The 25,272-nt window shown below is 49.7% G+C and overlaps 1 protein-coding gene across 1 annotated transcript in view; it reads left to right on the top strand.

Annotated features, from left to right (window-relative positions):
* The window catches only part of LOC144773827 (uncharacterized), a 1,242,163-nt gene extending 1,225,308 nt beyond the window's left edge, over positions 1-16,855 (top strand). Inside the window, exon 10 of the mRNA XM_078658922.1 lies at positions 15,430-16,855. Coding sequence (XP_078515048.1) covers positions 15,430-15,945 — 516 coding nt within the window. The 3' untranslated portion in view covers positions 15,946-16,855. The remainder of the gene's footprint in view (positions 1-15,429) is intronic.
* Positions 16,856-25,272: the final 8,417 nt, after the last annotated feature.

The raw sequence follows: 25,272 nt of genomic DNA, 5'->3' as shown, positions 1-25,272 counted from the left end.
ATCCCCGCCCTGCCGGCCCAATGGCGCTACATGCGGTTCACAGTAGGCCACAAGCACTTTCAGTTTACTGTGCTCCCCTTCGGCCTTACCAGCGCCCCACTGGTGTTCACGAAAGTGATGGGCGTGGTCGCAGCTCATCTGCGCAGATCAGGGGTTCCTGTCTTCCCCTATCTTGATGACTGGTTGTTGAAGGCCGGCTAGCCCCAGGCAGGCAGCTCCCACCTCCAGACTACGGCCGACCTCCTGCACCTGCTGGGGTTCTCCATCAATGTGCCAAAGTCGCACCTGTGCCCCTCTCAGAAACTCCGCTTCATTGGAGCGGTTCTGGACTCTGCGCAGTTTCGGGTTTATCCCCCCGAGCAGCGGGTTCGGGATATTCAGGCTCTGATTCCGATCTTTCAGCCTTTATCCCGGGTCTCGGTTAGGTTGACGCTGCGGCTCCTGGGGCTGATGGCCTCCTGCATCCTACTGGTGCATCACGCCAGGTGGCGGATGCGGGCTCTGCAGTGGGACCTGAAGTTTCAGTGGGCACAGCATCAGCACTTTCAGTTTACTGTGCTCCCCTTCGGCCTTACCAGCGCCCCACTGGTGTTCACGAAAGTGATGGCGGTGGTCGCAGCTCATCTGCGCAGATCAGGGGTTCCTGTCTTCCCCTATATTGATGACTGGTTGTTGAAGGCCGGCTAGCCCCAGGCAGTCAGCTCCCACCTCCAGACTACGGCTGACATCCTGCACCTGCTGGGGTTCTCCATCAACGTGCCAAAGTCGCACCTGTGCCCCTCTCAGAAGCTCCGCTTCATTGGAGCGGTTCTGGACTCTGCGCAGTTTCGGGTTTATCCCCCCGAGCAGCGGGTTCGGGATATTCAGGCTCTGATTCCGATCTTTCAGCCTTTATCCCGGGTCTCGGTTAGGTTGACGCTGCGGCTCCTGGGGCTGATGGCCTCCTGCATCCTACTGGTGCAGCACGCCAGGTGGCGGATGCGGGCTCTGCAGTGGGACCTGAAGTTTCAGTGGGCACAGCATCAGGGCAACCTGTCCGACCACATCCTGATCTCGGAGGGCACTGCGAGCCAGTTGGAGAGGTGGCTCACGTATCGCGATTGGATCAGCGGCAGATCCCTCTCCCTACCCCAAGAGGAGCATGTAGTAGTGACGGATGCGTGTCTCCTGGGATGGGGGCCACATGTGAGAGGTGGAGATTAGAGGCCTCTGGTCTCCGGCGGAGTCCCAGTTCCATATCAACCTTCTGGAGCTGCGGGCGATGCGACTTGCACTGAAGGTATTCCTTCCCTCTGTCCGGGGAAGTGTAGTGCAGGTGTTCACGGACAACACCACCGCCATGTGGTATTGCAACAAACAGGGAGGGTCGGTGTCGTGGACCCTTTGTCTGGAGGCTCTGTGCCTCTGGCAATGGCTGGAACATTAGGGCATCACCCTGGTTGTTCAACACCTGGCAGGTTCCCTGAACGCCAGGGCGGACAAACTCAGCCGCCGGTGCATGATGGATCACGAATGGCGTCTGAACTCGGACGTGGCGCAAGGTCTCTTTCAGCAATGGGGAGAGCCTTGGTTAGATCTATTCACCACCGAAGAGAACGCGCAATGTCAGCAGTTCTGCGCGTTGGAATTTCCAAGGCGACACTCGCTCGGAGACGCTTTTCGACATGAGTGGAGCTGCGGTCTGTTGTACGCCTTTCCGCCGATACCACTTATGCCCAGAGTGCTGAAGAATATCTGGCGAGACCAGGCCCAAGTCATCCTTGTGGCTACGGACTGGGCACGAAGGTTCTGGTATCCCGAGCTACTCAGCATGTCAGTCGATCCCCCGATTCGTCTGCCTCTTCAGGAGGACCTTCTGTCACAGAAGCAAGGGACGGTCCTCCACCCAAACCTGTCCAGCCTCTACCTCCATGCGTGGAGATTGAGTGGCGACAGTTGAGGCCATTTGACTTGCCTCCTGAAGTCTGTGACATGATTCTGGCAGCCAGGCGTCCCTCCACAAAATCGGTATACGCCTGCAGGTGGAACAAATTTGCGGTATGGTGCGCAGCAAAGGCTATGGATCCACTCTCTGTCCCCCTTTCAGACGTTCTCCTCTTTCTTCTTTCTCTTGCCCAGCAGGGCTCTGCTCTGGTCACTGTCAAAGGCTACCTCTCTGCCATTTCAGCCTTCTTGAGGCTTCCTGATCAGCCTTCTCTTTTCAAGTCCCCTGTTGTAAATAGATTCTTGAAAGACATCACACACATGTTTCCTCCTGTTCCTTTCGTGATGCCTCAGTGGGACTTAAACCTTGTTCTAACCTATTTGATGTGTGCTCCTTTCGAGCCACTTCACAATTGCCCTCTTCATCTTTTGACTCTTAAGACTGCATTCCTGATTGCCATCACCTCTGCCAGGAGAGTGGGTGAGCTCCTGGCTCTACCTTATATGCATCCTTTCCTCTCTGTCCATCTGGACAAAGTTATCTTGAGAACTCGTCCTTTTTTCCTGCCCAAGGTGGTTACAGCCTTTCATATCGGGCAGTCCATCACCTTGCCCACTTTCTTTCCGCCTCCGCATCCCTTGAAAGAGGAAGGGAGGCTCTACCGTCTGGACCCAAAACTTGCACTCTTGTTCTATCTAGACCGCGCATGCATTTTAGGGATTTTCTAAACGGCTTGAAGGGGTGCCGGGTTCTACTGTTTGTTACTGGGAAGAGAGTTCCAGAATGAGGTTCAAAAAGAATGGGCCTAGACAAAAGTCTACCCACCTGCCTTTACACTTAAACCACAATCCTTGTTGATGGTGATTGTCTGAGACAGGTAAAGGCAGCAAGATTCCACATCCACTTTAAAAATAGGCCATTTGCTTTTAGAAAGGACACACAGTCTTGCAGGGAGTCAGTGTAGGCCCCATCTAGCTTGGGAGACCTGGTCTTATGTATCACTTTCTGCAAAAGCCAAAAAGCAGCATTTTATGTACACTGAGCCTGACATGCTGGAATACCGGCATAAAAGACAATGCAGTAGTATACCCTGCCACTGATGGCTGCTTTCACTGTCAGGGCTCTTTGAGCATGAAATAGTAGCGGCATAGTGGATTTAAGAATGTGAGACTGATGGGGGTTTGGCCTGGATGGCCAATATGGCAGCTGCTTTTTAGAACACTCCCCAATTTTTCCCTGATCTGGGCCAATCCTGTTGCTGGCTACATAGTGTGGACCCCTCTGAGACCCTATGAGATGGAGGCCTGAGCTGCCTGCCTGACCAGCTTGTCTGGAAAATGGTGGAGGGCTGACTGAGGCGAGCCATGGGGGTGATTTGAGGCCAATACCCCTGTAGATTTGCCAACAGCTATTCCCTCAATATTTATGAGGCCAGGGACATCCTAGGGATTTTGGGGGCCAAGCGTATTATAGGGACCCAGCTTGGATCAGCTTTGGATTTATGATCCAGTTTCAGCTTTTTCATGCTGTTTTTTGCCAGGTTAATGACAGTACAGCGTCACACTTGTCCAAATTCTTAATGTGTTTACATCTAATATTCAGGGACAGTGACAAGTGTGTTCTCAATAATATTGTAACACATCAGCAGTTCACTGTATTACTGCAAATAATCTCTGTGACACCCACCCATTTCTCCTAAGTGAGGTCCTGTTTTGCTCTAAATGAAACTTTTGTGGACGTTGCATGAAACACACGAAAAAATGTATATAATAGATTCTCTCAGATCAACCACATTAAAAAATAAATCAAAGGAGAACGGTATTTAAAACCACCTGTTGAAGAAGTATTCAAGGTCATCAGGAAAAGACTCTCTGGAGAACAGAGCTGGCTCTTTCAGGGGCTGGCTGAAATGCTGGGGCCCTGGGCCAAAGCCCACTTTACCCATGTCTTAATGAGGCTTGCCGGAAAGATCTGGGCTACCTGACATACCTCAGAGAGTATTGTTGATGGTGGGGAACTTCTCCCTGGAGAGATGATCCTTTTGTCTTGACCCTAATGAGGTGGGGCCTGAATACGAGGCTCCGAGATGGTGTGAGCCAGCCCCCAGGAGACTTGCTAGTCGGCACTGTAGAGAAGCAGATGCTGTGGATGGTACGGGCTCACCCCAAGTGACTGGCCTGTGACTCTGCAATGTAGGGCAGGCCTCAGAAGCAGGAGTTGGATCTTATCGCCGGCGATTGTCCAAGCCTGTCAAGGGGTAGCAAGTGGTCCTGGGCTGCCTATGCAGCCTTTGGTGAGGTTGTTAGGAATGGCGTGCATGATGTCCTCGAAACGTAAGCAGGGCTCCAAAGAGAAGAAGTTCCCAACAACGGATCTGATCTGACAGGCAAGACCTGCGATGCGGGCCTCACTGTGGCAAGGAAATGCAAGCTGACAAGGAAATGCCCTTGCAAAGGGGGATGCAAGTGTGACTGTTACACTGGGTGGATACAGATGAGGCAGACACTAAAACAACGTAGATCAGTCCTGTCCCCTCGGTTGAAGACTGTCCATGGGAGGCGCAGAAGAGAACTTCTCTGGCAAAGGCCCCCAAGAAGGACTTCTTGCCCCTAGAGAGGAAACAGAAGCCTGCTTGTGTGCATATGGCATCCATCCCACACTACATGCACTATTAAGGCACATTGGTCAGGTTACAGAAGTGCAGGCCCGGTCATAGCTACCAGTGGTGCAGCCGGTGCAATGTATCAGGGCCCAGAGGTGGGAGGGGGCCCAACAACAACAACCCCTGAAGCCCTTAGAGGGAACTTAAATAAACTTGCTGAAGTTCTGAATGTGAACGAGCATTGAAGATGTCTTTACATTTTGATTTGAGTATTTCACATTTGCTGTGCGTTCAAAGACAGAGCTCAAATATTAGTCTAATCTTCTGATGAATTGGTGCTTATTCTTTCAAAATGGAGACTAGTGTTTACTGTTCTTTTACTTACTACAAAGTGTGAGAATTTTGTAAAGTGAACTATGTGGAAATCTTACCGGTGTGAGAGGAAAGGCTCTAGGATGTTTTTGTCTTCATATAGAAAAACAAATTTTAAATACCTATACACAAACAGTACAAATATTTCAAAATAAATGAACATGTATGCACAGATGTAGCATTTTTTTCTAATTCAAAAGAGTGATGAAAATAAAGATTTTAATAGGGTCATAACAAATCAATACACTTTACTTGGGGACGCTTAAATGACAAATATTTGCTAAAGCCCAATTTCCACGTTATCATTTGTGCACTATATAATTTTTTTTTTGGTCCTCATTTCACCATTGACATCTGCAAATGAACACTTTAAACCCCAATCCATCCTGGGCGCCCGGGGCTGATGTTCTTGCATTCACCTGGAGCCGGCCCGGCCTGCCCCTTTGTCCGAGGCATGGTGAAATCATAGGACCTTTCGGGGCCTTAGACCAGCCTCATTTCTCTGCCCCACACTGTCAAAGGTTCCCAAACCGTGCTGTTTACATTATGTGCCGTGCCAGATTCTAAGCGTGCAATACCCAATGCTGCACGCATCCAGTTTTCATACAGAGGCGGGCTAGCATCCTTCCATAATTTGCAGATCTCACTGCTAGCAATAAGAACCAAACTAAAAAACAAGGCCACTTGTGACACCATTAGCCCCCTTAACGGATCAGCTTCTAAACCAAACAATACTCTAGCTATATTCAGGCTCAATTTAGCTTTAAAAATACCCTACATACCGCCTGATTCATCAAGCTAAATTGCACTCGCAAAGGGCAAGATTCTCAGAATCTTGCCTTTTGCGAGTGCAATTTTTGCATTTGGGATTCATCATCCCAAATGCAAAATTCGCTATTTAAGAATTCGCACATTTGCGAAGAATTGAATTTAAGGAATCTCTATTTGAGATTCCTTAAATGCAATTCATGAAGCATTTTCAAATTGCGAAATTGCAATTTTGGGCCGCTATTTACCGAGAGGTCAGACCTCTCGGTAAATAGCAAAAACTTAGAAAAATGCATTTAAATGCATTTTTCTAAGTTGCATGTTACACACACACATGTTCTTTGGACATGTGTGTGCGCAACACCAATGTAGATTACATTTCAGGGCTGCTACAGGGTGTCCTTTGGACACCCCTGCACCCTTGAAATCGCATCCTTATTTGCGATTAGCTAATTGCTAATCGCAAATAAGGAATAACTCCCCATGCATTCCTATGGGCCTGTAGGCCCATAGGAATGCATGGGGAGTGATTCCTTATTTGCGATTAGCAATTAGCTAATCGCAAATAAGGAACATGTAGGAATCGCAATATTTATTGCAATTCCTACATGAATCCCGTTTTGCAAGTCCTTAATAGCGATTCGTTATGAATCGCTATTAGGGGCTCGCAAAACAAGAGAATGATGAATCAGGCTGATAGCCCTCTCTACATTAGCCCAAAAGAGACCCACGATAGGACAATCATAAAAGATGTGAATATCATACGCCTCAACTAGTCCACATTTGGGGCACAGCGGGGATGGACTCCCAAACTTCGCTATTTTTTTCGGCGTATAGTAAAGCCTATTGATGACATAGAAATGTTTTTTCTTGAGAGAGGCTGGCCTAACGAACTTATACAAAATTCGGAGGGATGTCTCATGAAGAGTAACTGAGGCATTCTCCAGCCTAGAAGAATTCCAGACTAGATGCAGTGGGGGGGACTGTAGTTTCTCAGCATCGAGCAGATTTCTATACCAAAATCCCACTTCTTTCTTCCTGGGGTCAGATGATTGGAGAGCATGCTCTATATCCCAATTACCGCCAATATTCTCTTTCTCAGCCAAGAACCAAGAACAAAGTTGTATATATTTAAATCTGGCGAAAGAGTCCCCAATCTATGACCTCAGCACCTCCCAAGGGAGAACCCCCTCCAATGTTACTACATCCGACCATACCTTAATCCCTGCTCTCCTAATGGGAAGAGATAAACTATCCCTAAGGCATAGCAGTAAACCTGGGGACTCCCAAATTGGGGCAAAGTCGGAATAGTATTTTATACCCCATCTCCCTTTGACTTTATTCCAGACAAGAAGAGCTAGTTTTAATACCTTGAGACGTACTTTTTTGTAGAATTTTGGCTCACCGAACTTATACAAAAACCCAGTACCACCCCCCTCGAGGTCGACCATTATAGTCAAGATCCGCCCCCAGTTGGAGTCATCGGGGCTAGTGAGGAGGCAGCGAATATTTTTTAGCTGGAAAGAAAATGCGTACCAGAGGACATCCGGGAGCACTAAACCCCCTTTTGACAGTTTTCTTTTTAGCTTTTTCCAGGATATCCTGGAGTTTTTGTTTGCCCATATGAAACTGCCTATTTTCCCCTGGATTTCCCCCAGAATTTTATCAGGAAATACCAGAGGTATAGTACTAAACAGGTACGTCAACTTGGGCAAGATTACCATCTTGACCAAGTTCACGTGGCCGTATATTGTCAGGGGGAGGTTCTGCCATCTCGAAAAAAGATGATCAATCTCCTTAGCCACCTTCTTTATGTTAGTCTGAGTGATACTATCAAGGTCTTGTGTTATTGTTATCCCCAGATACTTAAACTGACTGCTTCGGACCCCCACCCAGTTATCAACCCCACAACACATTACCTCGGTTTTAGAGTTGTTAATCAAGTAGCCAGTGTACAAGCCAAACTCAGTCAGAGCATCCTCCACTCTAGGTAACACCTCTGCTGGATCGCTGGTATACACCAGCAAGTCATCAGCGTACAGAGCCAACTTACAGCTGTAATCCTTAACTCTAAAGGGGGTGATCGAATCGTCCATCCTCAACGCCTGCGCCAGAGGTTCGATATAGAGATCGAACAAAAGGGGCGAGATAGGGAATCCCTGCTGTTGGGATCGAAATTTGATAATATGCATTATTGACCTAATATATTCAATATAACCCTGTAGTTATATAATCAAGTATTAGAGTTTGTAATGGTTGCCTTTCGACCGACGATTCACTTTCCTTTTGTCTGCTCCTATTGGTATAGCCGGAGCCATTTTGTTTAGTTTCCCTATGAGCAAACACTGTTTCCCAGAAATCACGTGATCAGGCTTTCTGCTCGAAACCACGGCGTCAGCCAAACCGTCTATAATAGTTGTTAGCTGGTAGCTCAAAAGAAAACTCAAGGTCGTACCTGCCCTTCTTGTGGGATGCGCACATTCTAGCAGAGCCCGTTCCTGTGCTTCCCGGGTTTCAGATAGACAGGGAGGCTCCTTACTGACCTGCCCCCGGAATAGCTTAGGCCTAGGCTACTAGCAATCACTTGTGCCTTATATGGGTATTCCTCTTGGCTTACTGACAAGTTGTATCTTTCCTTGTAGGGTGTCATCTTGAACACATGAAACGTATATATGCTTTGTATTTTGAACATGTGATTAGTCTCCTCTGCGCACCTCTGAGGGTCGCGTAGACTGAGGCTCCCCTGTCAGGGCTTGTGTTTGAAGAAGAAACGATTGAACCTTCTCCATTGCTGACTGAATTATTATAACGCTTATTGGTATGTGGGCTATTGGTAAGTTTAGCCCGGTAGATTTATTTTTAATCCTTCAGTTGGCGACTCCGCCGGGACTCCGCGATAGGGTCGTCCCCTCCTGTAAACAGGGGTAACGGGACAAGGAGGAGTTCTGGCCGAGTGGGTGGACAGAAAGAGGATCCTGATTTGAGACACCCGTTTGTGGTATGAAAACAAGCCGTTCCACTCTCAAACCCAGTATCCCTCCCAGCTACTGAAGACCCTACGCCGGAGTCCTACGGGCTTAACCCGAGAAATGAACAGACTGTGCCTGTCTGTTCAGGTGTCGGCAGTGGAGAACTCGCAATCGACCTGAGTGCACCAGGTGAGTGATACTTGTGATCGAACTGGATGAGGATCACTCAGAGCGAGTGTTTTCTCTTTGGATAAACAGTTAACTGTCTTGTTTGGAAGGTGGCCGGAGAAGCCGGACCACGAGGGAATCTGGGGATCTACCGTTGCGGCAAAGGGGCTGCACGGGTGAAGACCCCACAGACTTGTTTGGTGAATAATTGAGACTACCTCTGATGCCCTAGCAGAGTACGGCGTTGCTCGCTCGGCCGAATTCTCTCCGGGAAAGCCCTGGGAGCAACTGGGTAAGCTAGGGTTCTGGAGACGTGTCCAGATGTCCGGCCCAACCAGAACAGGACCATGGGATGGCCTGTGAGAGAGTTCGTGGTTCGCCTATCAGATGTTCTCAGAACAATCTAACGATTGTTCTCTTTTGGTGAAATTTTGTTGGTCTGGAATTCTTTTGCATCGATTCCCCGAACAGGAGTCGACGGGCTCTGTTCGTATTTGAAGACGTCATTTGCATTGAATAGGTTCTGAGAAGTATTTGCCTTGCACTGTTTTACAGCACTTTATTGTGATGATTGAATGAAGAGTGTATGAGAGACCGGTGAGAAGGGACACGTCCAAATGTGTGTGCGTTTTGTGACTTTGTATAGACAGAACGGGTAACATAAGCATAATGCCTTGTTTTAGTAAAATATGTTTTGGGTGCTGCTGTCGGCGAGACAGCCGGCTCCTCCTGAGGGCAGTCCCAGTTTTGATACGTATGTCAAACATTGCTTGCAACCAATTTTGTTTAATACCCTTTGGAACAAATATATGAAGGATAATTTGGAGTTACAATGGCCTCTTACGGGGTCTTTTGATGAGAAAAAGATTAATTATGTACAGAATAAATTATTTATGAAGAAAAGCCGTCAGTCAATGTTTGATTCCTTGAACTTATGGTTGAAGGAGGCAAAGAGACGACGGATCCGAGAAGAGAAGTTGGGAAGGCTGAAGGGTGGGCAGACCATTACTCAAAAGGCAGTAGCATACAATAAGGGAAAGGGGGAAGAAAATATTGAAAGAATGGACAGACAGTTTCGATTAGAGACAAATAAAAGCTATGTGGCTAGACCAGAGACAGGAGATGAATTAGAGGAGTTACTGGAAGCCCGACCACCTCCCCCTTACGCCCCACAAGGCTTGTATTCAGCCGTGTCTGTGTTGCGAACTGACCAAACGAGGGCCGTTCCGGCCGCCAAGCCACAGATAGGGGTGGTCACCACGGCCCCCGCAGGCGGATCGGGACACGATACCCAGTTTTCCCCTCCTTCTCTTCGATTAACTACCTCACCCCTAATATCCCTTCGGCCAGACGTGGCTGTCCCTTCTCCCTTGCACCCTGTGTTTCTCTCCCCTCCGACTCCGACAACCTCAGATCTCCGGATTAGCCCGGGTGCCACGCCCAAACGACCGATGTCTGACTTGAGTGATCAGCGAGCTTTCACTCGGTCGCTGTTGGGACAGGAGGAGAGGAGAGCTATTATTATTCAGGCATCCCAGTAGATGCGGAATCCTATTTATACTTTGGAGGATGTTTGGAGCACTATGAAGGATTTTGAACCTGTTGCACAACAGCTGGCTTTAGAAAGCATGGGGATTCGATTGATTTCCTTATGGGAACAGCATTTTGAGGAAGGACTTCCGCCTCATATATTACGTGATATAAGGGATCACGCTCATAAATTCCACCTTCAAGTTGAGGAAGTCTATCAGAATGTGACAACACTATTGAATTATCGGGAACGGATGCACCGAAAGAGTGCCGAATGGGGAGCTCAGCACCCCATGAGAGAGGTGCATCCTCTCTTTTTCCCAGAAGTGCCAGAGATAAGAGACAATGGGGGTAATGTCACTAGAGCACGTGTGGACGCTAGGCTCCAGGAACAATGGGTTTACACCCCATGGAAACGAAGCGAGGTCCTTACACTAAAAGCCCAGCTCCCTGACCCCCGTAAAAATCCTACAGCGTATTACAAAGAATTTACAGAGGCCGCTAACTCCGCCATCATGACTATAGCTGATATCGAGCTATTTTTTGGTCTCCTGATTCCGGTGGATATCTGGAGGCAGATACATGATACGGACCATGTCCCCGAATTAGGAGGAACATGGGACCAATTAAAGAATTGGGATAAGGAACGGAAGCCAGGTGAAAAACCCCGGGATGAAATATTAGCAGTACCAGATAAAATTGTTACTTATATGAAGACCCTTCTCCCTCCGAGGAAAGTAGATTGGGATAAATTAACTGCATGTAAACAGAAAAAGGACGAAAGTGTGTCCGATTTCTTCACTCGGTTTGAGAAAGTTTTCATAGATTTTAGTGGCCAGGACCTCTCTACAGAGGGAGGAATTCGATTATTCGTAAATAGATTTGTTACAAATTTGCTTCAGGAGGTTATGTCCCGTCTCCAATCGGCTGAGAGCACGTGGACTACGGCTGCACCATCTGTTATCCTTAGTTTGGCTCAATATTATGAACATCGTGAAAATGAGGGTAAAGAGAGATCAGAGAAAAAGACTAAGGACTTAAAAACTAGAGTACTACTACAGCAAGTCAGTCGAGGGCAAAATTCAGGACGAGGAGTGCGAGGCTCGTTCCTAAGAGGCCAGACGACAGTAAGAGGCAGAGGAGGCCCTCCGAATAAGTGTGGCTCAATGGTTAGAGCGGCAGACTCTGATGCAGAGGTCTGGCCCGGGACCAGGGTTTGATTCCCGCCTCGGCGGGTCTTGGGCTGAATTTCCCCGGACCTGATAATTCTCGCCTCGGTGCCTAGTCTAATCATGGGTCCCACTCTGTGACTCTGGGCAATAGCTTGCTTAATCTCCACAACGGCCCCAGCAGCGCTGTGGATGCCTGGCTTCACCTTGGGGGTGCCCAGGAGTGGACATTTCACAGGAAAGCCAGGATGGGTTCCGCAGCGGTATGAATACAGCGCTACGAGGCCTCCGGGTAGAAGTGCGCTATATAAAATACAAACATTTACATTTACAATATTGGGATAAACCAATGTTCCTATTGCAAGGAGGAAGGACATTGGAGGATGCATTGCCCTCTGTTGTTGGAATGGAACGGACCTAGTAGAGGGCGAGGAAGGGGTCGAGGAAACATAGATCGAAATAGTATGAGGAGTGAAGAGTCACAGCATGAGGGTTCTCGTAAGAATCATTTTGATGACCCCCAGAATAGACAATACTACAATGAGACTTATCAGGAGGACAGGTATGATGATCGAGATTACGCATGAGACAGCCAAGGACAGAGCGGGGGCCATATTACAGTACCAGTTGACCAAGAGGGACCTTATGTAAAAGCGGAACTGTTGGGTACATCGGGAAAGTTTCTAGTGGATACTGGTGCGATGAGTAGTTCAGTCGCCCATACACCGGTCCCAGGGGCAGCTCTGTCTGGCCAAAATAACGTATCAGTAGGATTCTCTGGAATACCGGTAGTGAGCCCCGTTTCAAAACCATTGCCTTTTACGATTGGTCCCATCTCCATGCACACACCTTTTCTCCTCACTTCCAATTGTGGAGAAAACCTTTTAGGGTTGGACATCTTGAAAAAATTACATGCACAAATGTATTGTTCCCCTGATGGTGTTTTTCTCACGATGCAGAAGCCACCTGTGGAAATGACCCAATATTTCACTAAGAATGAGACTTTGCCTCCTGAATTCTCTACCATTCCTAAGACATTATGGGCAGCAGGGGACACCGATGTTGGTCTGTTAAGAATAGCTCCTGTGTCCATAACGGTGAAACCAAATGCGCAAATGCCACGAATTCCTCAGTATAAGATTTCACCAGAAGGTGAACAGGCCTTGTTGCATATCATTCGTGACCTCATTGACAAAGGGGTAGTGGAAGAAACAGCTGCGAATATTTGTAAGTCCGATTTTGCCGATTTTGAAGAAGACACCAATTGATGGTGCCCCTGATTATAAATCTGCATATCGTTTTGTGATTGACCTTCGAGCGGTCAATAAAATAGTAGTCCCTCAATATCCAGTGGTACCAGATATTACAGCAATTCTTACGATGATTCCCCCTACGGCACAATATTTTTCTGTAATAGATTTTAAAAACGCTTTCTTTAGCATCCCCATTCACCCTGATAGCAGACATATCTTCGGATTCTCATTAGGAGGCCGAAGCTTTAGATTTACGCGTGCACCTCAAGGCTATACAGAAACCCCAGCATATATAGCCAGGCTTTGAAGGCAGTGCTGGATGAATTGATTTTGCCCACCGGTAATGCGATCATTCAATATGTGGATGATATTTTGGTGGCCTCCGACACAGAGGACGGCTGCAAGGAAGCAACTGTGAAATTGTTACATCATTTGGCTGATAAAGGAAATAAAGTCTCCCTCTCCAAATTCCAATATTGTCGACAGGAAGTGACCTACCTTGGCCACTTACTGTCGAAAGCGGGGAGACGACTAACACCAGAACGAATATCTGTAATTACTAATATGTCTGTACCTTGTACTCAATGTGATGTCCGTGCTTTTCTTGGCATAACCTCTTACTGTCGCCAATGGATTCCTAACTATTCACTCCTCTCTAAACCCTTGTTGTATTTGACTACCAAAGATGTGCATGAACCTCTACCCTGGACGGATGAATGTCAAGAAGCCTTTGATTCTTTAAAATCTGCTTTATGTTCCGCACCTGTTTTAGGTACCCCGGATTACCGGAAGCCTTTTTCACTTTACGTGCAAGAGGTGGACGGTTGTTCCCTTTCAGTGTTAACACAGGGTTTTGGCGGAAAACAGAGACCATGTGCCTTCTTTTCATCAGTACTGGACATGGTCGCACAAGCCCTTCCCAGTTGTCTGAGTGCTACTGCGGCGGTAGCGGTTGCCATCCGACAATCAGAAGGTATAGTTTTGAATACGTATCTCACAGTCATGGTACCACATGCTGTGGATATTCTGTTAAATAGAACTAAGACCCAGCACCTTATGAGTGTTCGTTTAACAGGATATGAACTGACATTGTTTGGACCCCACATTACAATTAAAAGATGTGCTACATTGAATCCAGAAACATTATTCCCTCTCCCTTCCAATGACAAAAAGGATGATGTTCATGATTGTATATTTAGAACTGAAGAGGAAACAAAAGGGCGTGTAGATCTTACCGAAACCCCTTTACCCGAACCCCAAGGAGAGTTATATGTTGACGGTTCTTGTTTTAAATTACCAGATGGTACTGCAACAGCTGCGTATGCTATTACGACCCTGAAAACGGTGGTGGAAACCGCTAGGATTTCACACCACTCAGCCCAGGCAGCTGAACTAATAGCCTTGTTACGAGCATGTGAGATCAGCAAAGGCCTAAGAGTAAATATTTATACAGACAGCCAGTACGCCTTCGGCGTTGCCCATAGTTTTGGGAGGCTGTGGAGGGAAATGGGTTTCTTTACCACGCATGGCCAGAAAATACAACATGGTCCTTTAATTGACCGATTGTTATTTGCCTTGACACTACCAGATAAAGTTGCCATCGTCAAATGCAGTGCTCATAAGAAAGTCATTGATTCCATAGGAAAGGGAAATGCTTATGCAGACTCAGTAGCCAAAGAAACAGCACAAACAAAGATGACTCCCATGTTTCCTAGTGCTTCAGCCCGGTGGGTGGCGGAAACATCTGTGTTCGATAATACCATTGAAAGTGTATAGGAGTTACAGAAAGAAGCTACTATAGATGAAGCAAAAAGGTGGGAACAGGAAGTGGGACAATTGGACAAGAATGATATGTTGGATAGATCGAACTGAGAAGCAGCGCTGGTTACTTCCTAATGCATTGGTATATGCTGTAGTGACTATGGCTCATGGTCCAGCACACATAGGAGCAAAAGGTATTTTTGCAGTTTTAGACCCAGTCTGGAATAACCAAAATATTCCCAAAACTGCAGTACATGTGGTTAAGTATTGTCCTGTGTGTTTGCGTTATAACTCAGGAGGCAGAGAATCTGTCCTGAGCGGGAATTTTGCCCCACCAACTTTACCATTTGAAGTTATACAAATAGATTACATACACATGGAGAGAGTGAACAATTTAAAATATGTATTGGTGGTGGTTTGTGCTTTCAGTAAATGGGTTGAAGCCTACCCCACCAAGGAAGCCACTGCAGTTGCAACTGCCAAAGCCCTGGTAAAGGAATATTTCCCCAGATATTGCATGCCCCGGATTATCTGGTCTGATAATGGGACGCATTTTAATTCCTCACTGGTTCAGAGTGTTTGTGATGGTTTACAAATTAGGCAGAAATTTCATGAAGCTAGGTATCCCCAGTCAGCTGGTCTAGTAGAAAAATATAACGGCATATTAAAACTGAAGATGGCCACAATTTGTGCTAGCACAGGATTAAAATGGCCTGATGCCCTTCCTTTAGCGTTATTATCTCTGAGAACAACACCACATACGAGAACGGGGTAATCACCATATGAGGTGATTTTTGGCCTTCCTGCTAATATATGGGGAGTCCCTAGGCCCAGGTCTTTTAGAGATATTGATTATCCTCTGATGACTGACTACTTGTATGCCTTGACTAAAGATCTGCGTTCTATTCATCAGCAGGTATCCGAGACATTGCGGCCGCTACCAGAGGGTCCTGGACATCGGTTGGAACCCGGCCAGTGGGTTCTGGTGAAGAACTATCAACGGAAATCGAGTTTGGAACCGAAGTGGTCCGAGCCCTACCAGATCATACTAGCCATAAGGTCGGCTGTGAAGGTGCATGGGCATAAACACTGTATTCATGCAAGCCATCTGAAGCGCCTCCCACTCCCTTTGCCCTTTGATTTGCAAAACCGCGAAGGAATCTCAAACCAAGAAGGAGAGTTGCTTCAGAGCTTTGTACCTTTTTCAGAAGCCCGAGAAGAAGGGCAGCCAAGTGAAGCGGAGCCCCCAGCTGACAGGGCGGTGAACCAATCATCGGAGGCCAGTGTTTCGGGTGCATCACAGGGTTCGAATGCATCTGATGCCCGTGAAACCGAGTTATTTGATGACCAAGAGCTAGCTGGTCGCTGTAACTACGACCTGCGGCCCCGAAAACAGCGTGGTACCCCAGATTCTCATGGTAGGAGTTAGGGAAAGACTTGAGTTGAGAAACATCGGATAGATACACTGTGGTACTGAGCGAGACACTGGACTGAACTTGTAGAGAGCTTGGAACACTGTGCTAAAAAGCTCTGTTCAGAAAGAAAGACTGAGTTGGGGGCTACGGTCGTTTGCAGAATAAAGGAAGTTGTTTGCTGTCTCTTTCTCCTGGATAAATGATGAGAGTCTGCCTGTGAGGCTCCAAACGGACACAGGGAAGAAGAACCCCTCTGGTGGCGTGCGTGCTTTGTGGATACAAAGATAGTTTTTGGACTTATAGAGAGGGACCGAGTTAGATCTGGACTTATAGAGAGCATGTTTCCCTTTGCTCAATTTGCAATGGAAGATGAGAGGCCACTAGCCCCTCGGCGATATGTGGATAATATGCATTTGTTTTCCGTATGGTCCACCAGAGTGAAGGTGGCATTCGTTGCTTTTATCGTTATCATTACAATAATTATGATGTGTGTATTTGTATACTTAGAATTTCAGCATCCTGTACAGAAGCTGTTGGGAACTACTGTTTCCCCGGAAGAGCATATCTTCTATTCCCTGCCCCCTCGCAAAGCAAGACATAGAGAGACATATATGAAAAACGCTTTCATTGAAATGTTGCATCAGACCCACAGCACCACCAACAAAACAAATTGCTGGGTATGTGGGTTACTTCCCTCAGTCATGCACCAGCATGAACTATTCATTTCCTTGCCAATGTCTTACTTAGCTAGCTGTGCTTCCCGGGTTTCAGATAGACAGGGAGGCTCCTTACTGAGCTGCCCCCGGAATAGCTTAGGCCCAGGCTACTAGCAATCAATTGTGCCTTATATGGGTATTCCTCTAGGCTTACTGACAAGTTGTATCTTTCCTTGTAGGGTGTCATCTTGAACACATGAAACGTATATATGCTTTGTATTTTGAACATGTGATTAGTCTCCTCTGCGCACCTCTGAGGGTCGCGTAGACTGAGGCTCCCCTGTCAGGGCTTGTGTTTGAAGAATAAACGATTGAACCTTCTCCATTGCCGACTGAATTATTATAACGCTTATTGGTATGTGGGCTATTAGTAAGTTTAGCCCGGTAGATTTATTTTGAATCCTTCACTGCCTAGTTCCCCTTTTTATGTTAAAACGCGGTGTCAGGAGGCCATTTAAAAGTATAGCGGCAGAGGCACCCTCATAGCACCCTCTAAGTGTTTGAATAAAGGTTGTACCAAAACCCATAGTTCTTAACACTTCCCATAGAAAGCCACAGTTGACACGGTCGAAGGCCTTCGCAGCGTCGTACGCAGCCACTGCCAAGGGCTCTGACCGCCCAAACGCTAAATCAATACTGCCTATTAATTGCAGAGTTAACTCTTGGAATGGCCTACCTGGGACAAAGCCCTTTTGGTCAGAATTAATAAGTTGTGGGGCCAACTTAGCCAGTCTCCCTGCCGAAACGCTGGTGAAGATCTTATAATCCGCGTTTAGCAGGGAGATAGGCCTATAGGAATCTGCCTTAAGAGGGTCCTTCCCCGGTTTTAGGATAAGTACTATTATGGTCTCTTTCCACGATGGCGGAGCCCTACCCTCTGAACTGTAAACATAATTAAACAGCTCGCAAAGCCTTGGGGCCAAGACCTCCTGAAAAACTTTAAATACCTCACCAGGAAGAGCATCTGTCCCGGCTGCTTTATTGTTCTTTATTTTCTTAATATGGGATCTAATTTCCTCCTCCGTGAAGGGGCTATTCAACATATCTCGGCCTTCTTCTCCAGTGTCTATGGCCTGATTGTGAAGCATTGCCCTTTTCAGGGTCCATCTAGATGCTATATTACCCCTAGATCTGCCAATCAAGAGTGTAAACAAAATGGGAGCATGATCTGATAAGATGCTTGGGAGTGTATTAATGTCAACCCTAGTCTCTAAGCATGGCATGTCCACTAGGATATAATCCAGTCTTGAAGCACGCCCATATTTTTTGCTGAAATAAGTAAAGCCCAGGACCGCCCCCCTCTTGGCTTTCAAGGCATCTATTAGGCCGAGCTCATGGATCATATGGATCATATTGATCATGGCGCAACGGGATCGCGGAGCAGCAATATGCTGACTATAATTGGATCGATCCTGGTGGGGGTCAAGGAGAACGTTAAAATCACCCGCTATAACTACAGAGGAAGTGACCTCCGCCTCTCTTACCTTAACTAAACACCCTTACGCCCATCTGCTCAACAAGAAACTCATAAAGATTAAGGAGAAATGAGGACTCCATTTTTTATTTTCTCCCCTTGCAACCCCACTGTGCCCCCCTTCCCTCCCCTCCCCCGTGACCCCAAAAACCCCCATCCTCCATGGGGAACCCTCCCTTCTTTCCTGAGCCTACGCTCTTAGATGGATATCCCCCCTCCCTCCCCCCCCCTGTGTGTGATCAGATATAGTGCATGGATAATACAAAGCAAATTACCTTATACAAGTAATGGCTGCGGCTTGGTGGGTGGCCATGTAATGCAGACTATATAAAAAATTATCGTCCCTGCTATTTCTTTAATCAACTACATCAGCTACCGTTACTGCCCAGCTGCTTGCGCCCCCTCCCCACTTCCACCCCCTACTGCCTTCACTAATCTTTTCAATTAGGCTATCTGCTTCCTCCATCTGACGTATATTGTACATGTGATTGTTCCACATTACACGGAGTGATGCAGGGAACTTCAACTGGGCCCGAGCCCTCAAGGAATTAAAAATTGCCAATCTCTTGCCCAGCTCCCATTGCTTTGTAGCAGTTATATGGGAAACGTCCGAGCGAATGGTAAAGGCAAAGGGACTGGAGAAGGAGGTTGACTTTATGGAGCCTTTTTTTATAGCTAAGGACAAAATCCTTTCTTTAGTAGCATACGTGAGGAAGTTCACCAAAATCTTCCTAGGGCACTCCTTCCCTGGGTTCCTCCTGTATGAATCTCGACGGACCCTCTGAATGTCCCCTAATAGATCCAGATCCGCATCAGGAGAGTCCTTCAAGATTGGCGTCTTAAGGAGCGCGACCATGAATGCCTTAACGTCACTCCCTTCAAGATCTTCAGGGACATTCAAAAATTTGAAGTTGTTTTTCCTCGAGTGGGTTCCAAGCCTCTCGATGTCGTCCTTCATCTCCCAGTTCTGCTGTATCAGTTTATCCATGGCAACTGAGGAGGTACTTAATGCTACTTTGATCTTAGGTAACTCTGCTGCCAATGCGTCCGTCCTTTGTGAAACCTCCTCAACCTTTTGGGCCAGTGCCTCACATGATGCCTGAATGGCAACCTGATTTGTCTCCGATATTGTAAATTTCCTTCCAATGTCCTCTCTCAACCCCAACAAAATATCCACCAAAGTCCCCGGGACAGACACTGTCGGTAGAGTTTTAACTGTAGATGCCCCATCGTTGGTCCGAGGGACCCCTTCTTCTCTAGAACTACTTGCGGCATCCCTCGGTTCGCCCTGCTCAGTATCTTGGCTTTCTAACACAGAAAAACTGTTTGAAAGTTCCCCTGAGGAATGAACAGTTATTTGCTGAGCGGACTGAGGGGACAAAAAAGGCTGAGAAAGCTGGCAGGACTGGGAGGGCTGAGAAGGACTAATTGCAGGAGCCACAGAGAGAGCTGTGGCCGGGGTAATAGCGCCAGCAACAGTACTAGTTGTGGCCATCCTTTTAGCTTTATCGTCTGCACTATCCAACGTAGCTGAGGAGAGAACCCTATAGTAAGACTTCAGTGATGGAATAACTCTTGGTGCAACAGATATACCTCCCCTTGCTTTTTTCCTGCACTTTCCTCTTCCTAGGGGGCTATCTGCACCACTATGGCTTCCTTTCACTTTCCGAGAGGTAGCCTTAATTTCTATAACGGGGGGAGATAGATGGTTTAGGAGGAGCCGGCGCTATGCTGGCAGCCCGGTTGCGCAGTGTGTAACGGCTAACCCCTACCTCAGCAAGAGGCCCTATTGAGGGGCCATCCGAATTACTTAGATGGACACTAGGGTGCAGGCTACCAGCGTCATGACCACGCCTCTCCATGTAGGGCTCCCACTCCTTGCAACCAGAATCTTGAGCAGCGTCAAACAAAGCAAATTGTAAAGCAACTTCCATCTCTGCTGTAGCCCTACAGTTTACAAGCTCCCCCCGGTCCTGTGCCCCAAAGAACCTTACCCCCCCGAGTCCGTGGGGCTAATTTCGACATCAGAAGGCTCTTTACCGTGACCCCCACATCGAAAATATTTCACAACTGCAGGCGTCTTACCGGGGGCCAACCTTACCACTACTCTGCAGAAATATGCCTCCCGTCCACCTAGGCGCTGAACCCGTCTTCTAGGGTTCTGCCGCCACTCTCTCTTACTGCGCCGAGCTCCCGGAACCACGCCAGCTCCGTCGGCACGCCGCCCACTTCCCTGCAGACCATCCGCTCCACGTCGGTCAAAAGAGAAGACAAACAGTCTCCCCGCAGCCGATCAGACATGCAGCTGCCCGAGGCCACCTGGTGGCCATCAAGAGGGCGGCACATTAGTCGCCGGGGGGCTCCCCCCCGCCCCCTTTCCATGCAGGTACTCCCTCGGGCAGGAGGGGTCCAGCAAGGAACGGGGCTGGCCCAGCAACGTGATTCGGGGGGCGGCAGGCCTGGCGAGGGGTACTTAAGTCCCCCTCGCCATGTTCAGGCCTCTTTGCCGCCCCTCACCACGGACAGACGGTCGTTTAGGACGCACTTCTCCACGCAAGCTAGGACCGTCGTGTTTTGCGGTGAGTGCAGGCCTAGTGGCCGGTACCCCTACTCCGCCCACTCCCTCCTAGCGGAGGTCGATCGGGGCCAGGCGACCTACTTAGGAAGCGGGCCGCTGTGGAAGTGGGGGGTGCCACCATACTGAGCACCGCTCTGGGGGATTAGCACGGGGGGTTGAGGTCGGGGGTTATGGTGGGTCCCGTGGCGGCGCCGTGACCGGGGCGGGCGAAAGCACGATGCGGTGGGCTTTGGGACTGGGGAAGCCCGACAGTGGGTCGCCCGCAAGCTCTCTCCCACGTGGCTTGGCCCGCGCCTCCCGGTAGGCCCCCACCACGAGGAGGGCGGGGTGGAGGCCCTCCACACCCGCTCTCCTCCACCACCCCATATCCCCACCCTCCACGGGCCACGCATGGGGGGAGTAACAGGCGTTTTGTCCCTGCCTCCCTCGCCGTCGACTCGTTCTCCGGACCATTTGGTCACGAGGGGAGTCCGCAGGCCGCGTGTCCGGCAGCTCACAGGCCACGCGTCCGGCGGGCCACAGGCCATAATCACAGGATGTTCGGTGACATCGCCGAGGCTCAAACCCGGGTCCCCAAAGTCCCCTCGCGGGGACAGGGCGGAAGCATCCCCGAGCTTGTCAGGCCCGGTCCGCGACCCCCCCACCCCGCAAAGTTTTATACTGTAGCTCGGGCCGATCGGCTGCCGACCAGGCAAAGTTGGCGAATCACGCGCCATGCTGAAGAAGGGCATTATTTCATGAAATAACATTCTGGCCGTAAAGCAGCGCCGCAAGCAAACGGTTAGTACCGAATAAACTGCTCCATCAGCTGCTCCGGGGCCACAGTGTAAGCAGCCTCCACACCCACACCGCTTCCCTAGTGTAGCAGGTATGGCTCCCCCCATTGCCACCAGGGTCGGGTTGAGATGGGTCATGGGCAGTTGTTGCCACCAGGGTCGGGTTGAGATGGGTCATGGGCAGTTGTTGGCTAACCATTCCTGACGCCATTGGGGAGGGGGACTCTCCGCTCCAGCCCGCAGCTCACTCCCTCCACCGTGCAACCAGTGTGGGGAGGGCGGAGCGAGCAATCTACCTTGGGACATACGCAGCTCCGTTATCGGTGGAGAAAGGGAAAATCCGTGAGCACATGAACGGACTCCTGCGCCTGAGCCCGCGGCCTCTGATCGGGCCCGAACGTTAAACCTCACTGCCTCCCACACCCGAGTACATATTCTCAGGTGGTCTCGAACCTGCAGTTTGGCAGACTCAGTGGCACCCGAGTCTGAGATGGGCTAGAGAACTCCTGGAAAGCTACGCTTTCGGTTGATCCAGACTATTACGGCTCGCGGAAAGCAAAATTGTTAAAACGTGTTGCTGGGTTTTACCCCTTCGAGCCATCCCGCAATTTATTTCTATTAACCCTCGGGCTCGAACCCTGGTTGCCCCCGGTACGTTGATGGTGCCTGGGCATGCTGCACTATTCCGTCACGTCAGAATAGGATCTAACAATAATGGGCATACGAACACTGTGAATTATACACTTTGTTAGTAATGAATCCTCCCAGCGCTCGGCTTACTTAGTAAACAATCTGCTAGCATGGACAGAGCATTACTAATAAAGATCTGCGGCCCAACTAGGAGCAAGGGATATGCGTTGCGCGGCCTAAAGTCAATGCCCGCCCGGCGATCATTGAATGATACAACACTCGGCTGTGGGGCCCCCAGTGGCCTGCCCCATAGTGCTCACTCAAATGTGCCCGAACTTATCTACGGAGTGAAACACTCCCTACCCATTACCTGGAAACGTGTTTTCTTTCCTAAGGGGGCAGTGCCATTGAGAGCAACCACAGCGCATGCGTCGGGGATGCCGACTAGCCCCCTACCAAAGTGACCGGCAGCTCGCTCAGCCATCTGACCTGCATGCAAGCAAGAACCACGCGCATCGTAGACGGGAAGGATGGTGCCCGAGGAGCCCTAGACTCGGGGGCTGTGTGGAGGCGTTGCAACCTAGTCTCGCTAGCGGGGCCCTGGGGAAGCTACGGGGTTTTGGTCAATGGTGTCCCAGAGGGACGGGGTTGTGTAAATGGTGTCCCCTGCCCATAGAGTGAGGGGCATTAGCTCCATCCGGCAGGGTCTTGTAAAGGTGCATTGAGTCAAATAAATGTGTCCCCTGCCCATAGAGTGAGGGGCACCAGCTCCATCCGGCAGGGTCTTGTAAAGTTGCATTGAGTTAAAAAATTGTGTCCCCTGCCCATAGAGTGAGGGGCACCAGCTCCATCCGGCAGGGCCTGGTAAAGGTGAAAGTGAACTGGATGGGCGCTCATAGTTTCCTCTGTTTTCAGGTGCCAGGGAGGAGACGTTAAGCGGGGTGTGCAGGGCCACATAGGGAGTTGAGAAGTTCAGGTAATGTTGGCCGAGACGGCTTTTCGGGGGGACATTTGTGGGGTCCGACAGCGTGCTCTCGCCACCCACAGTGCTTGCGCAGGAAGGTTGTTGCCCAGGCGCGGCGGCCAGCAGTCTACAGACCCACCGGGTCGTTCAGTTACTCATGCTCCCATTTCCATTCCAGGCTACGTCTTGCAGTGGACACACTCGCAGTCGCACCCGTGCAGCATCCTAGGCTTCTTTCGGAAGGTATGTATCTTGGGCGCAGGGTTTGCTCAAGAGAACAGAATGAGGGGTGTCAGGTGCGCTAGGCGGGGAGGCGGGAGAGCCTCAGGTGGGGGCGGCAACGAGGGCAGGCGGGGCCTTTCCTTCCTGGCTTCACCATGATGTCATCTTTGGTAGCGTAGCTCACCGGGCATTTTCTTTTTCAGGGTCGACGGGAGCCGGCGGAATGGACAGCCAGGGATCCCCTCCACTGTTTTCCCAGACGTCCCAGGTTGGGGAAACCCCTACAGGAGCCGCCCACGATGCGCAATTGAAGGCACTCTTGGACATAAAGGCCAAAGGGGTGGCGTGGGCCAGTGAAGCACTTGGTGTCAGCAGCCAAGGAGACTCCGGAGTTGTTGTGGCAACGCCGGCAGTGGAACAGGAAATCACAGATGATAAGGACACTGGACCCACGAGGTCCAAGAGAGTTAGGAAGACCACTTGCAAGGACTTTCCTGCAGAGCCGGCCCCTGCCAAAAGTCGCGCACCTGAGTTAACTAGGAATGTTATCGTCCACGTGCCGGCAGCCACATCCCCCTTGCAGGTGGTCCAGGCCACGCCACCCCAGGAAGCGGCGGCCCCTCCTTCGAATTTTGCCACACGGGATGAGTTGGGTAAGCTCACCAGCTCTCTGCAGGAATTCATGAACGAAATGAGAGCAGGCAGTAAGGCGGCGGCGCAGCCGGCAGTTGAGGGCTATGCTGCCCCCCTGCCCCAACAGTCACAGCGGAGTTGTCTTTCGCGCACGCGTGGGGTGGGCAACTTTCACAGGGAAGCATCAGCAGCAGTGGCTCAGGGACCCCCAGCGCGCCAGTTCTATCCTCCTCTCACGAGGCGACTAAGCGGTCTTTGATAGTTTCTCCAATCCCTCTGGCTACGCCATCGCCTACCTCCTACGCTGTGCCCCCCCTTGCGCCACCCACTACCTCACCTTCCTCGCCGAGCATCCCTGCGCCCTCCAAGATGACCATGGCTCCCCTGCTCTCAGGCAAATGCTCCCTAGCCTGGCTGGTACCACAGGCGGGTAGGGAGGCCATCTGGCGCAGGGAGTTCATAGACATCTTCTCCCTTCTGATGATAGGGGTGGAAGGGGTTGACATCAGGAAGGTAGGGGCGAAAGAGGATGAGAAAAAGGAACGATACCAGGCATGGCCCGAGAAATCACTCAAGAACTGGAGGCAGGCTTTTGGAATATTAGCGGTAGTAATCACAGAGCGCTTCCCGGAACAGGCGCAGGGGCTGTTTCAGTATGAGAGCATTATCACTGAGGAAGCGGAAAATGGGGGTACGGGCTGGTACAGATATGATTATGAATTTAGAAAGAAGATGTCCATATGTCCCGAATTGGAATGGGATCAGCTAGAGGTTAGATTGTGGATGCAGCACATGGGCAAGGGGAAGGCCGAGGGTCTGGCCAAAGCGGGCACCAGCGACAAGAAAACCGAGGTAGCAAAGGGACAACAACGGGGGAAAAAAGGTCAATTCAGGCAGTCTTTTCGCGGGGGGCGAGGCAGCGGGGCCCACAATAGGGGGGAGAAACGAGCATTTGTGGGCACATGCAGATTGTTCAATGCAGGGAACTGCACAGGGGGGAAAGCGTGCAGATTCTCGCACACATGCAGCAAATGCAGCGGCTCTCACGCAGCGACCTCCTGCGAGAAACAAGATTCAGCGGGGGCCACCAGAAACAAGAGAAGTAGCAGCCCTTCCTCTGGCCCTGTGCAACACCCTCTCCCCCCATCACCCTGCATCCAAACCCCCCCCCGGGAGGCCCTGACCCACCCTAGGTCGTCGCCCACCACGCAGGTTGGGCAGCTCCAACACAAGGGCCCCTCACCAATTGTCATCCCCAACCTGCTGCAACTACTGAGATTTTACCCCATTGCTAAAGACATGGCAACGCTAGCAGAAGGTTTTCTGGAAGGTTTTAGGATCCCGTACC

This window comes from Lissotriton helveticus, chromosome 8 (genome assembly GCF_964261635.1).
Source record: "Lissotriton helveticus chromosome 8, aLisHel1.1, whole genome shotgun sequence".
Lineage (NCBI taxonomy): Eukaryota > Metazoa > Chordata > Amphibia > Caudata > Salamandridae > Lissotriton > Lissotriton helveticus.
The sequence above is the reverse complement of the archived record's forward strand: the minus strand, read 5'-3'. Positions and strand labels throughout refer to the sequence as shown.